We start from the raw sequence: 13879 nt of genomic DNA, 5'->3' as shown, positions 1-13879 counted from the left end.
AAGAAAGAAAAAAAGTTAGCATTTAAGCTATGTAAGTTAGCCAATTGTTCTTTTGTTGTACATAGATCCCTATTTATTTTTTATCCAGTTTGAAGCTCAGCTCAGGTATTTTAATTTTTCATGTTCCTTATCCGATTACTTGATTATGCGAACTAAGTAGTCCATCGATTGATCGACTACTAAAATATTCGATAGCTGCAGCCCTACTTTTTACATTACTTACGGTGGCTGCTGCTCTGAAAGAAACTTCTAATATTGTTAATAATAATGTTGACATGTATTTTTGTCGGGGTTGTGTGAGTGTAGGGGGCGGGGCTCTCGTCATCAGCCAATCAAACGTGCGTTTGAAAGGGGGTAAGTAAGTCTGAACATAATGAAATTAATTCACTTAATATTGGCAGGGTCAATTCTAGCCTTACAACATATGGGGAGACGATCTAAATTACCTATATAACTGAATTCATATTATATAAATTTTATCAAAAAATTCTTCTGCTTCAAAGTTGGCAGGGACAATTTGAGCATCCTGAAAAGTTGCTAGTGTTATATCCCTACCGTCCCTATGCAAACCTATGGCCTTGCTTACACCTATTCTACAGATGTGAGTGACCCAAAATGACTTACCAGCTCGTCCAAATTCCTCATGTCACATAAAACTCTCTTCTGGGGCCACACGAAAGGTTCCGGCTCTGCTTCGTCCTCTACGCTGTGTTTGCTCTCACTGCGCCCGAAGCACCTGGTGGGCGTGCTCTGGACCTCCGGCTCCCCGGGGTCCACCTGCAGGCTGCCCTGGTGGTCCCGGATCTCCTCCTCTATCTCCTCCTCCAGCTGGATGAGCATGGGGGCCAGCATGCCGAACTTGGCTCCGCGTCGCGCCACCTCGAGCAGGCACAGAACGAAATTCTTCTCGTTGCATCTCTCCACCAGGTCGTTGGTCTCGAACATGAGCACGTCCTTGATCCACAGCTCCCGCCGACACCAGCTGATGAAATTGGACACGTTGTCCCGAGCTAAGAAGGAGCCCGCGGTGACGTTGCGGGACTGGAAGACGACGTCTTTTCGGGGCAGCTTCATGGACTGGGCCGCCTCGGGGTACTCCAGCTGGAAGTCCTGGGCGGCTCGGTTGACGTTATTGGCGTGCCGACACAGGGCGCAACCCGTCTCCAGGCCTTCCGTGAAGGTGTCAGCGCTCAGGTCCAGATCGTAGAGGGTGTTCAGCCATTCCGCCAGGTCCTCCTTCATAGCGTACAGGTACTCCTCGCTGGATTTAAAGGGCCGTATGCTCTTGGAAGCGGCGGATTGGATGTTGCTCTGATCGGCCATATTGTCGGATTATGTATCAATAAAAGTCTTACTTGATTCCAGATCTCCTCATTGCGCAACCGCGCTCCAAATCCTCATCTGCGAAATAGCGCGCGGTAAGCGTGTGGACGCACCCATGCCGGCGTGCATGTGCGGGGAGCGGAGGCCGGGCTTTGTGTCGCTGTCACGGGCATAGCGGGATGCGGAGTGGCCGCGGCGCGTGGATAGTGGTCCGGATGGTCTCGGCGAGGGAAGAACCTTCTCGGGTTCGGAGCAGTCAACGCGCCCCTAGGCCACCGGATCCTCTCGGTCCGCTAACATCCACGTGTGGCTGTGATTGCGTCTTCTCCGACGGGAAAATGACGAGTTCCGAGCGGCGGTGAGTAGGAGACTCGGTCCATGTCGCGCCGCCTCCTGCGTTCAATATGTTGACCTGCCGCGGGGCTTAAAGCAGCGGAGCGACGCGGTGGCACATCCCATTATGTGGATCAACTGCATGAGGAAGAAGGAGGAGGAGAAGTTAACCCCATAGTCACCGCGTCACGAGCAACCAATAGAAGACACGCAGCAACTTCAAATGACTTTGGACGAAAAATAAAATGAGATCAAACTTACCACTGTGTGGTTTAACGCTTATCACAGGAAACAAACGTTTGCTCCTTTGAGATAAAATCCTCTCGTTAGATGAACGGAACACTGATATTGACTTTTCCCGCACATCGATCAAAACCAATCATTTGAGATAAAGGATAAATGACGTCATTGATTCTTCAAAGACATCACAGGCATAGGCGGAGTTTGACTTTTGGGCCGGGGGCGGGGGCACAACATGTTGATGACCCCAAAACGCAGTGTCAGCAATAAAATTAGCTTACAAGAATATTTATAATAATAAGTTCAAATTGAGCATTTCTTTGTTTCCCATCATTTTTGAGGGGAATTCTAAATCAGGCTGCATAGGACAGCGATACTTTTTGCCAAGATCATCATCCATTGAATATGGTACGCTCGCTGGTGTTGTGCCAATGTAGTTACCCCAGTAAAAAATTGTATCCTCTGGGCGAATCCATATGGAGGTAGATTTGTGTCTTCATTATTCGATCCCAAAAAATTGTGTTTGAATGCAAAAATAAATTTGAAACCTAATAAAGTGCATTTGAAAGCTATTTTTCTTAGAATTTTTTTTGAGATTGAAGTCAATTTTTTTTTTTGATTGAAGCAACTTTTTTGATTGATGTAATGTTGTTTTGCGTTTGGGCCACATTTTGGCTAGGACATTTGTGTCTTTATTATTCAATCAAAAAATACTTTGCTTCAACCAAAAAAATAAATATTTTCAAACAAAAAATCAATCCAAAAAAAATCCAATCATAGAAAAAAGTTTTTGAAAGCAAAAATATATTTGAGACTCAAATATTTGCATTTGAACACATTTAATTTTTAATTAAAAAAGTTTTCTTTGATTTTAGCAATCCTTTATGTGTAGGGGCCATATTATGGGCAGGACATTGGTGTCAAAATCATTAAATCCCCCCAAAAGTTGCTTCCGTCAAATTTTTTTTTTTTTTTTCTCAAAGAAAGATAAAAATCATTTGAAAAATAAAATTGCCCTCCCGGATTTTTTTTTTTTTTTTTTTTAATAATATGCAAAGCAAATGACCATCTAAGGTGCTAGACAAAAATTATTTTGACCCGTTATAAAAATGTTTTTTTTTTTGTTCATTTCATTCATTTTTGTCGTTTCCTTTAATGCTTTACAACTGTATATATATATATATATATATATATATTAGGGCTGTCAAAATTATCGTGTTAACGGGTGGCAATTAATTTTTTAATCAATCTCGTTCAAATATTTTACGCAATTAACGCACATGCCCCGATCAAACAGATTAAAATGACAGCACAGTGTCATGGCCACTTGTTACTTGTTTTTTGTCTCCCTCTGCTGGCGCTTTGATGCGACTGATTTCATGGATTTCAGCACCATGAGAATTGTGTAATTATTGACATGACCAATGGCGGAGTTACTAGTTTATTTTTTGATTGAAAATTTTACAAATCTTATCAAAACGAAAACATTAAGAGGGGTTTTAATATAAAATTTCTATAACTTGTACTAACATTTATCTTTTAAGAACAAAGTCTTTCTATCCATGGATCGCTTTAACAGAATGTTAATAATGTTAATGCTATCTTGATTTATTGTTATAATAAACAAGTACAGTACTTACAGTATGTACAGTATGTTTAATGCATATATCCGTCTTGTTTCTTATCTTTCCATTCCAACAATAATTTACAGAAAAACATGGCATATTTTATAGATGGTTTGAATTGTGATTAATTGCGATTAATTTTTAAGCTGTGATAAACTCGATTAAAAAATGTTATCGTTTGACAGCCCTAATATATATATATATATATATATATATATATAGATAGATATATATATATGTATATATGGAAGCCAATTACATCCAATGACACTTTTCGTCCACCAGGGGGGCCTGGCCCTCCCTTAAACTCCGCTTATGATCACAGGTTGACGTCATCATCCTGCTGCTCAGTCTATATTTTTGGCTGTTTGGGGCGTGGCTAACAACATAACTGAAGCAGAGGTTAGAATCCAGAATCCCAACTGTGACTGGAGTCATAAACGAAGATTGAGGGGGGGCATTGGAGGAGGGTGCCCCCCTCTTGTGGCCGAAAAATGTCATTACATGTAATTGACTTTGCTATGTTGAGAGAAATGTTGTGAGAAATGTTTTGTATTCCTAAATGTGTCCTCAGTTGATGTTGAAATAATGTTCCTATTGCTTGTTATTATTGACATATCTTTTCGCCACAAGATTCCAGGATGGGACTTAATCGTCTAAAGTGCTGCTTTTATTACGTCATTTTTGTTTGACTTTGATTACTTTGATTTGTGGGATTGCCTGTGAAGACAGCAATGAGAGAGGATGTATCCGCATGTCGGTGTAAATTAATCACGCCGAGTTTTGGCTGAAAGAAAACTTATTCTCCGTCAATTATTGCTACGAATACAAGATTAAGCTGCAACCACGTCAACATCCTATAAATGAATTCAAAGTGCACACGACAGGAGAAAAAAAGTCTTAAATAGCATTGTTATGTGAATTAAAGAATCATATTTTGAGACGATTCAACCATATACAACAATTTGGCAAAGCGCAGATGACGAGAAATTAGTCTTTTAATCTGCCGTTTAGCCACACCTACCATTACAGGGCTCTAGCGTCCCCAACAGGCGGATGACGTCGGCAGGAGAAATGCGACGAAGAGAGCCGCAAAATGTCATTGTTTCAGTCTCGCTACTCCAATATTTTTACAGGATATTCTTTTTATCCAAGTATTTTTCCCCAACAGCTAAATAAATTGTATGGTCATGACAAATAACAGTATTGTGCTATATGGAATATAAAATAATAAAAATGCATTTATTCAGTACGACATGGCAAAATTACTCCATAATGGTTGAAACTGTCGACTTCACCTTTACTGTCGCACCTCCTGAACGATATTTTATGCCACCGTAGTTAGTCGGGCTTTTGTCATTTCCCTGCCCCGGCTTCGGAGAATGTACACGAGCCAAGGGAAGTGACTGCTAGCCGACATGCTAACCCGAACCGAGTGATGTTTCAAAGTCTTCGAAGCGAAAAATCACATAACTAGATTTTGCATGGAGCCCCAGATCGAGGGAGATTATCAGTGGTCTTGTATGTCTTCTATTTTCTAATAATTGCTCCCACGGTTGATTTCTTTACACCAAGCGTTTTACCTATTGCAGATTCAGTCTTCCCAGCCTGGTGCAGGTCTACAATTTTGTCTCTGGTATCCTTCGACAGCTCTTTGTCTTGGCCATAGTGAAGTTTGGAGTGTGACTGACAGAGTTTGTGGACAGGTGTGTTTTATAACGATGAGTTAAAACAGGTGCCATTAATACAGGTAACGAGTGGAGCCTCGTTAGACCTCGATAGAAGAAGTTAGACCTCTTTGACAGCCAGAAATCTTGCTTGTTTCTAGGTGACCAAATACTTATTTTCCACTCTTATTTGGAAATCAATTCTTAAAAAAAAATCAAACAATGTGATTTTCTGGTTTTTCACATTCTGTCTCTCATGGTTGAGGTTTACCCATGTTGACAATTCCAGGCCTCTCTAATCTTTTCAAGTAGGAGAACTTACACAATTGGTGGTTGACTAAATACTTATTTGCCCCACTGTAAGTTCAGAATTTTTGACATAAGGCTTAATCACACTTAGGGCTGCAGCTATCGATTATTTTAGTAGTCGATTAATCGATGAACTAGTTAGTTTGAATAATCGAGTAATCGGCTGAGGAACATGAAAAATTAAAATACCTGAGCAGAGTCCCAAACGGTATAAAAAAAATAAACGATCTATGTACAACAAAAGAACAATTGGCTAATTTACATAGCAAAGGTCTGTTCGCTTAAATGCTATAAAATGATTTTTTTTTTGCAATGCTCTTAACAAATGCTTCAGATACATATTCCCACAAAAAAATGGCCAAATATACCTATAATCTAAATTATGAATGCATTAAAAAAAAAAAAAATCTTATGATGGTCTTAACAGGGAGCAGCCATGTGAAATGAGGCAGACGAGAGGGCAGCAAATCTACCCAAATCAATAAAACTAAATGCAAAACATTTCAAGATAAACCGTTACAATGCCACTTTAATTAGACGAATACTCGAAGCAGCAAAAATTTATTCGATTCTTTTTTCCTAATCGAATTGATTAATCATTGCAGCACCAATCTGTCAGGACTGGACTCGAGGCAGGACTCAAATGCAGAGTTTTCTTGTTTAACAAAAATGTATTTATTTTACAATATGGCACAACAAAAGGTCACTCCACAGTGGGAGGCAAAAATCTCATCATCAACACAAAGTAACAAATTAACTCAGAAAAGCTGACAAAATATTCGCGATCAAAAGGCAGGTTCTTCAACAAAAATTCACTTCACAAAGAAGGCAAAAATACTATCAAACGCAAAGCAGCAAACAAACTCAAAAAGCCTTACTAAATTCTTCAGGACTAGGTTCACGTGGTAGCTTTGGCTGTGGACGATAGCAGGCTGGAATGACATGTCAGCGGACGAAGACACTCTGGCACAAAACAAAGGGGAGGCTGACTATATATACACACAGAAGGTAATGGGGAACAGGTGGAACTAATTGGTGATTAGGGAGCACATGAGGAAGGGCAAGTGCTCTGAAACAAGGAGGGGAAGACTTTCAAAATAAAGCAGGAAATAACCATGACACGACAAACCTCACCACGGTGTGACACAATCACAATACAATAAAACAATGTTTTTGTTTTTTTTCTACATATATTTTCATGAGTGCAGAGTTATAAATCAATAAATTGTTAGTTAAAAACAATAATCCAAATGACTAAAACAAAAACAACCAAAAAAACACTGATTATGGCCTAAAATTACATCATAAAATATTTTTTCTTCATTGTATTTAACTTATGGCCTGCTATTGAGAATAGATGTCCAACTCATTTAAAGTGGGAGGACTGTAAGTGAATGCTCATCTATCAATAGCATTGACTGGGAGAGTCTTGCAGCAAACTGCTGGCTTCTCCAATCAAATTGGATTTGACGTGTAATGCTGTCAATAGCAGCCAATAAAAGAAATGTCATAAAAGGTTAACAAACCCAAAAAATGAAAAATAAAAACTGCTTAGCAACAATTCAGGACAAATATAACCATGTAGATTTTTCATTTTATAAAAAAAAATTTTTTTTTTTTTTTTAAATACAAACCCTCCTTTTATTCTCACTATAATAAAGTCTTTGTTAAGCATCTAACGAAACCTCTGACTGAGGCCTCATGGGACTCTCACCATGCTGCAATTCTCCTCAAGCAGCATGACCTTCAATAATGATTTCATGGCACTTCATCAGTGCAGCTTTAACAGTTTTCTGTGTATGTTTAATATTATATATTGTATAATTAACCAAAAATACTATATGGTGGAAAACACAGACAAGACTGATAAAGCAGTTTCTGCTCTTGCACTCCTCTTTAAAAGAAACTGCTGTATTTGAAGCCAAAACAACTTTTGTGTTCATGGCGCATTAAGCCCTCAAACTATTTTAATTTTTTCTGTTTTACCCTGGAAACCCCCGTTTACAGACGTCGCGCAACCGCTTTTGTTTCAACCCAGCCATTAAACGAAGGTGATTAATTATATTCCTTATTCAAAATGTCTGTCATTTTTAGCTTGGAATCATTAATTGATGTCTAATATTTCGGTTTAAAAAAAAAAAAGACTTTAAAAAAATTATTCACTCGCATATTTTAAACCAGGGGTCCCCAAACTTTTTCCTGTGAGGGCCACATAACTTTTCCCTTCTTTGATGAGGGGCCGGGTCAGTTTGTAACAGAAAAACTGTGACGATTGCAGGAGTGCCAAAATGTAAAAATGTATTGTTTTTCAGAAAGCCACAATCAAATAACCCTTTCTGGATTCTTCATGGAACAATAGCAAATAAAGTAAAAAATAATATAATATAATATAATATAATATAATATAATATAATATAATATAATATAATATAATATAATATAATATAATATAATTAGGACTGTCAAAATTATCGCGTTCACGGGTGGTACTTTTTAAAAAATTAATCACGTTAAAATATTTGACACATTTACCGCACATGCCCCTCTCAAATAGATTAAAATGACTGCACATTGTCATGTCCATTTGTTACTTTTGTTTTTTGGTGTTTTGTCGCCCTCTGCTGGCGCTTGGGTGCGACTGATTTTATGGGTTTCAGCACCATGAGCATTGTGTAATTATTGACATCAACAATGGCGAGCTACTAGTTTTTTTTGTTTAAAAATTTTACAAATTTTATTAAGAAAACATTAAGAGGGGCTTTAATATAAAATTTCTACAACTTGTACTAATATTTATCTTTTAAGAACAACAAGTTTTTCTATCCAATAATGTTAATGCCATTTTGTTGATTGTTATAATAAACAAATACAGTAGTTATGTACTGTACGTTGAATGTATATATCTGTCTTGTGTCTTATCTTTCCATTCCAACAATAATTTTCAGAAAAATATGGCATATTTTATAGATGGTTTGAATTGAGATTAATTACGATTAATTAATTTTTAAGCTGTGATTAACTCGATTAAAAATTTTAATCTTTTGACAGCACTAAATATATAATATAAAATAAAATAAAAATAAAAAATAACACTATTAATTAAATAGATAATAACCAAATAACCCTCTCTGGGTTCTTCACAGAAAAAAGCCAGGAAATAAATAACACTATTGAAGAAAAAAAAAAAAAATGTTCAGGGGGCCGGACCAAATGTGGAGGCCGGCCGTATCCGGCCCGCGGGCCATAGTTTGGGGACCCCTGTTTTAAACTTTTAAACAAATGACACCATGAAAAAAAATGGCGTCTGTAAAAAAAAGTCACGGATATCTACCTCATAACTATCGCTTAACTGAATTTTTTTTTGTTACTGTCGCATTTTCTCCGATGTTAGATGATAATCGATCCAACCAAAGAAAAATGGAAAAAAAAATTTTTTTTTAAAGAGTCAATATATGAAAAAGAAAATCTCGACCACTCCTTGATGTCTGCGATTTCTGCATCGCGACCCTTGTTATATTACCATGTTTCACCCATAAAATCCCCCAAAAATCCAGCTGTGGCCATTCACAGCTGTGTCTTCACACTCAGTGATACATGCTACATGAAGTTTTTGGATCAAAACAAAGTAAGTACGCGATAATATCTCGCTAAAGTCATGTCGTCTGTAATTCTGCTCTCGCGTGCTCTCACCTCCAGATAGGGTTTTGCTGTTCAAAAAAAAAAAAAATTTTTTCCCCAAAAATGCCCTCCTGTTCAAATTTTTTCTTCCCACAGAAGATTTTAGGCTTTCCAATGATGCATCACACAAGCATATCGGACATTTTTTAAATTTGGCCAAATTGGGGGTCTCAGCGGAACTTCAAGTCACCTGAGTGTTTTCCGCCATATGGTGTTTAAGCTGACAGGACTTTTGCTATGAAAGTTCGCATTGTTGAAATTGGCTAACTTGCATAGCAAAAGTCCGCTAGCTTAAATGCTATATAATGCTAATGTTTACAACGATTGGTCAATTTGCATCAAAATTTGCAGCAAAAGTCTGTTAGCATAAATACTATATTATGCTAATATTTATCCGATAAGTTTCTGGTGTGCACCAGATTGCTTAAATTTTCTGTCGACGTCCTTTTAGGGGCTCCATAGCAAAGAGAATCGTTAAAGTCGCAGCGTAACAAAAAGTCTATCCCCCTCCAATTTCTTAACACTACTGCTGCAACGATTAATCGATTGAGTATTCGATTAGGAAAAAACTACTCAAATTGTATTGCTCCGAGTATTCGTTTCATTAAAGTGGTGTTGCAATGGTTTATTTTTAAAGTGTTGGCATTTAGTTTTATTGATTAGGGTGCATACACTGCCCTCTGGTCTGCCTCATTTCACATGGCTGAATCCAACTGCTCCCTGTTAAGACCAACGTAAGTTTTTGTTTGAGATGTTTATGCTTTAGTAATTTAGTTTATAGGCATATTTAGCAGTTTTTTGTGGGAATATGTGTCCGAACCATTTAAGAGCATTGTTTTTTTTAAAAAAAAGTTAGCATTTACAGTGGTACCTCTACATACGATCGCTTCGACACACGAACTTTTCGACATCCGACGTAAAATTTGACTCGCCATTTGTTTCTACATCCGACGACATGCTCGAAATACGACGACAATGGCAGCACCGCAGACGAATGCACGGCGGATTTTCTTGTGTGACAAATCAACACAGGTTTCAGAAAAGGTTGGTACAGGTGGTGAAACAAGGAAAAAGTTAATGCTTACCTTCGAAATGAAGATGCAAATGACAGAAAAATATGAGCGTGGCGTGGGCATCCGTGAAATGGCTCAACAATACATCTCCACGGTCCTCCTCCGACCATCGTTCGCCAGTCTTTATAAATTAAGCTGACAATTCTTATTGTCTCCAAAGAAATCGCCAGCTTCGCCACGTGTTCATCATTTCTTTTACAACTTATTCAACACAAAACGCCTGCTGTCTGCCGCAATTGATGGTGTTCTCAAGAGAACATTCAAAGTGAAAGTGAAACTCAAGCTCACCGGTCTGTCTCTGGCACGTGAGCCCCGCGGTGCGTTCAGGTACACAAAAAAACGTCCGCCTTATTAGAACCCGATTCGTTACACTATTACAGGAATTATTATTATTCTTTTTATTACATTATTCCAATTTTGATTTATAATTTATTTGTTTTGCTACGTGTAATTGCCATTTGTAATAGCACCAGCAGTATTTTTTAAGGATTTAGTGCAGGTTTTTGGGCTGTGGAACGAATTAATGGAATTATAATGTATTCCTATGGGAAAATCCTGCTCGACATACGACCATTTCGACTTACAAACAAGGTCCTGGAACGGATTAACTTCGTATGTAGAGGTACCACTGTAAAAGCATTTAAGCAAGCGGACTTTTGCTATGTAAGTTAGTCAAGTGTTTTTGTGCATTTTTTTTTTTTTAAATAGGCTCAGCTCAGGTATTCAAATTTTTCATGTTCCTTATCTGATTACTCGATTATTCAAACTAACTAGTTCGATTATTTGACTACTAAAATAATCGATAGCTGCAGCCCTACTTAACACATTGACCAATTGACCGTTTAATAAGATTTTAGATTAAATGAATAAAAGCAATGTAGACCAATGTTATACAGAACCTGCAAAACGGCAAGTGATCAACCCCGGTTCAACAGTTGGACTAGGAAACCTGATTATCTGGTTCGTGTGGAAGGTTAAGAAAAATGAAAATGCCTGTTTAGGGCCTTAAGGAGAGTCTGTAAGCAAATATTTGGTAGCTGTCAGGACCAAAAATTTTAAATTGCACGCAAAGTGCAAAAATTTCAAGGGGCAATTTTAACATAGAAGTAAAAAGGTCTCTCCTCCATTGGGACAGCTTTTAAATTTCTGTGATGTGTGGTAGTTAAAGCAGCACTCACAGCCAAAGAGGAGGTCTTGTTTTGATTTAAAACAAGAGGGATGTGTCTGTTCAAGAACAAGCGAGAAAGGAGGGAAGGGAGGGGGAAGGGAAGGAAAGACCGTGTAGGGGTGAGATCATTTTCTGGGCCGGGATGAATCAGCTTCTCTGTCAGTAAAGCTTGAGAAGTTGATAAATCAGTCATCAAAAATGACATCCAATGTCAGCTGTAATGTGAAATTGTATGAAAGGAGGTTGGGACTAGGCTCCCGCAAACATTTGTAATATTTATGCATAATGTGTGCATTTCATGTGCCAAGAGTAATATGATTTAAACTAAGCAGTTAAAATTTTTACGTCAATACAAGATTGTTTACAAACTAGAAATGGCAATTTCTTACAATGGGGCTTTGCTGTGGTAGATACAGGTCACTTCCTGTTGATTTGGGGACATTTCAGGGAGACGTCCTGTTGATATCAGGCCACTTTGTGTTGATTTAGGGACATTTCGGGGACACGTCTGGTTGCTATTAGGTCCCTTTCGGTTAATTCAGGGACATTTGGGGGCACGTCCTGTTGATACCAGGTCACATCCTGTTAATTTGAGTGCCCTAAATGTCCCCATGCTGTTGATATCAGGTCACAAAATGTCAATAGGCTGTACTGGTAAATGGTCACAAATCTCAAGAACATGTTTTCCTACCATTGAAAATGAATAGTAAATTCGGACGTACATGGCTGTCAGTGGCGTTCCATTAGAAATGGGGCAGTTTTTGGCAAATTTTTGGGGGAGCCATACACAGGCATGAAAATGGGTCAGGGGTTAAGAAGGTGAGAAGGGTGTGGAGGAAATATGTTCCAGTACACTGTACACCCCAACAAAATATTGAGCTCTGTCGACCCACACTGTGTTTCAGCTGGGCCATGCAGAGACCGGTGGAGGGGCGGGTGCTCGTAGATCAAAAGGGGCACATGAACAAGTATTTAATACCCCTTAAAACAACATAACTTCAGTTTTAACCAGCTTTAGATAATAATTGGCTGCGACTGTGACATACTTTAATTGGGAGGGGGCAACAGTGAATAGAAATCAAAACTGTCATCAACACTTTCTGGCTGTGACTCAGTCAGTCTGCCTCTTTTCTTCCTTCAACCTCTGCATCAAAACTTCCTTCCTCAACTTGTTCATCTGAGAACAAACCACATCAGATGGTCACTGAGCCACCAACAGCACAGTTTTCTTAAAACTATCATTTCATTATTATCCATATTTAACAACTCTAGCACCTAATGATTAATAAAGCAATTATATAAAAATCTAATAGAAAAACATTGTAATTGTGTTTATAATTGTATTTAATACCCGACTATCCTTGCAAACTTGTTCTTACCAGGTCTGCTATTCACCCAGCTGATGAGGTATCCACTGCCTTTAGCAGCCTCATCTAACTCCTTTTTTTATCCCTCAATCTCCCTTCCCTACGACGCATGTCTATGTAATGAAATATAAATATTTAAATAAAACAGACTCCCTGGTGGCTTTTAGTTTTAAAGCTTTCTTAATTTCTTTCTCTCTCAATAACAATGGAGGTAGATTCGTGTTATTATTCAATCAAAAAACAAAGTTACTTCTATCAAAAACAAAGTTGCTTCAATCAAAATACAGTATATACTTTTAATCCCCAAAAAGTCACTTCAATTAAAAAAAATGTTTTTGATTGCAAAAACAAATTTGAGACAAAAAAAAAAAGCATTTGAAAACTATTTTTCTTGATTGAAACAAATGTTTCCATTGAAGTAATGTTGTTTTGCGTTTGGGCCACATTTTGGCTAGGACATTTGTGTCTTTTATTATTCAATCAAATAAGTTGCTTCAAACAAAAAAATACATATAAAAAGAAAAACTTTGCACATGTGTCAATCACCGTTTACCAAAGCCTGAGAGGGTTTGAGTAGACTATGAAGCATTTAATAAAGCCAAGCATTTTCTTACTACTTTATTCTTGTTTAAAAATAATTCGGTGGGGCAGTAACATGTTTAAAACTTATCATAATTCTTACATTTTGAAGTGCTTGAAAACCATTTATAAATGATACTTTGGTGTAAAAAGTGAAAAGACATCTTATATATATGTATCTTTTTTCCAATGTAAAATCTGAATAAATGCATTGAACACGCACAAAAAAATGGGGGCGCTACTTCGCGGTTTACACTTATTGCGGCGGGTTCTGGTCCCCATTAACAGCGAAAAACGAGGGATCCCTGTATTTCTGAAAAGCTTTAAGAAGCACGACTCATTCCCACCACTCGTCGGGCCGGTGTTGTGCCGACACCGGCAGTCAGCTCAAATCCAAGCCGAAAATAACGCGTCTCCGGCGGACGACGGGAGCGATGTGAGGCGCCCCCTCCATCCGAGAGCATGCCGCTTGACTCAACAGTGTTTCTTCGTTTATATTACCGCTAAATACACAAGC

General features: G+C 38.1%; 1 protein-coding gene across 2 annotated transcripts in view; it reads right to left on the bottom strand.

Annotated features, from left to right (window-relative positions):
* Window positions 1–5120, bottom strand: part of gas2l1 (growth arrest-specific 2 like 1) — a 76714-nt gene extending 71594 nt beyond the window's left edge. The window contains exons 1-2 of one of the 2 annotated variants that reach the window (XM_057831276.1): window positions 5105–5120; window positions 625–1794 (exon numbers count right to left, since the gene is read on the bottom strand). In XM_057831276.1, the coding sequence (XP_057687259.1) occupies window positions 625–1323 (699 nt within the window). In that variant the 5' untranslated portion in view covers window positions 1324–1794; window positions 5105–5120. Of the gene's footprint in view, window positions 1–624; window positions 1795–1917; window positions 2019–5104 lie in introns of those variants that run through there. The other variant, XM_057831275.1, reaches the window with a different exon arrangement.
* Window positions 5121–13879: the final 8759 nt, after the last annotated feature.

The sequence above is a fragment of the Corythoichthys intestinalis genome, chromosome 3 (genome assembly GCF_030265065.1).
Source record: "Corythoichthys intestinalis isolate RoL2023-P3 chromosome 3, ASM3026506v1, whole genome shotgun sequence".
Lineage (NCBI taxonomy): Eukaryota > Metazoa > Chordata > Actinopteri > Syngnathiformes > Syngnathidae > Corythoichthys > Corythoichthys intestinalis.
Note: the sequence above shows the minus strand (reverse complement) of the source record. Positions and strands in the feature narration are given on the sequence as shown.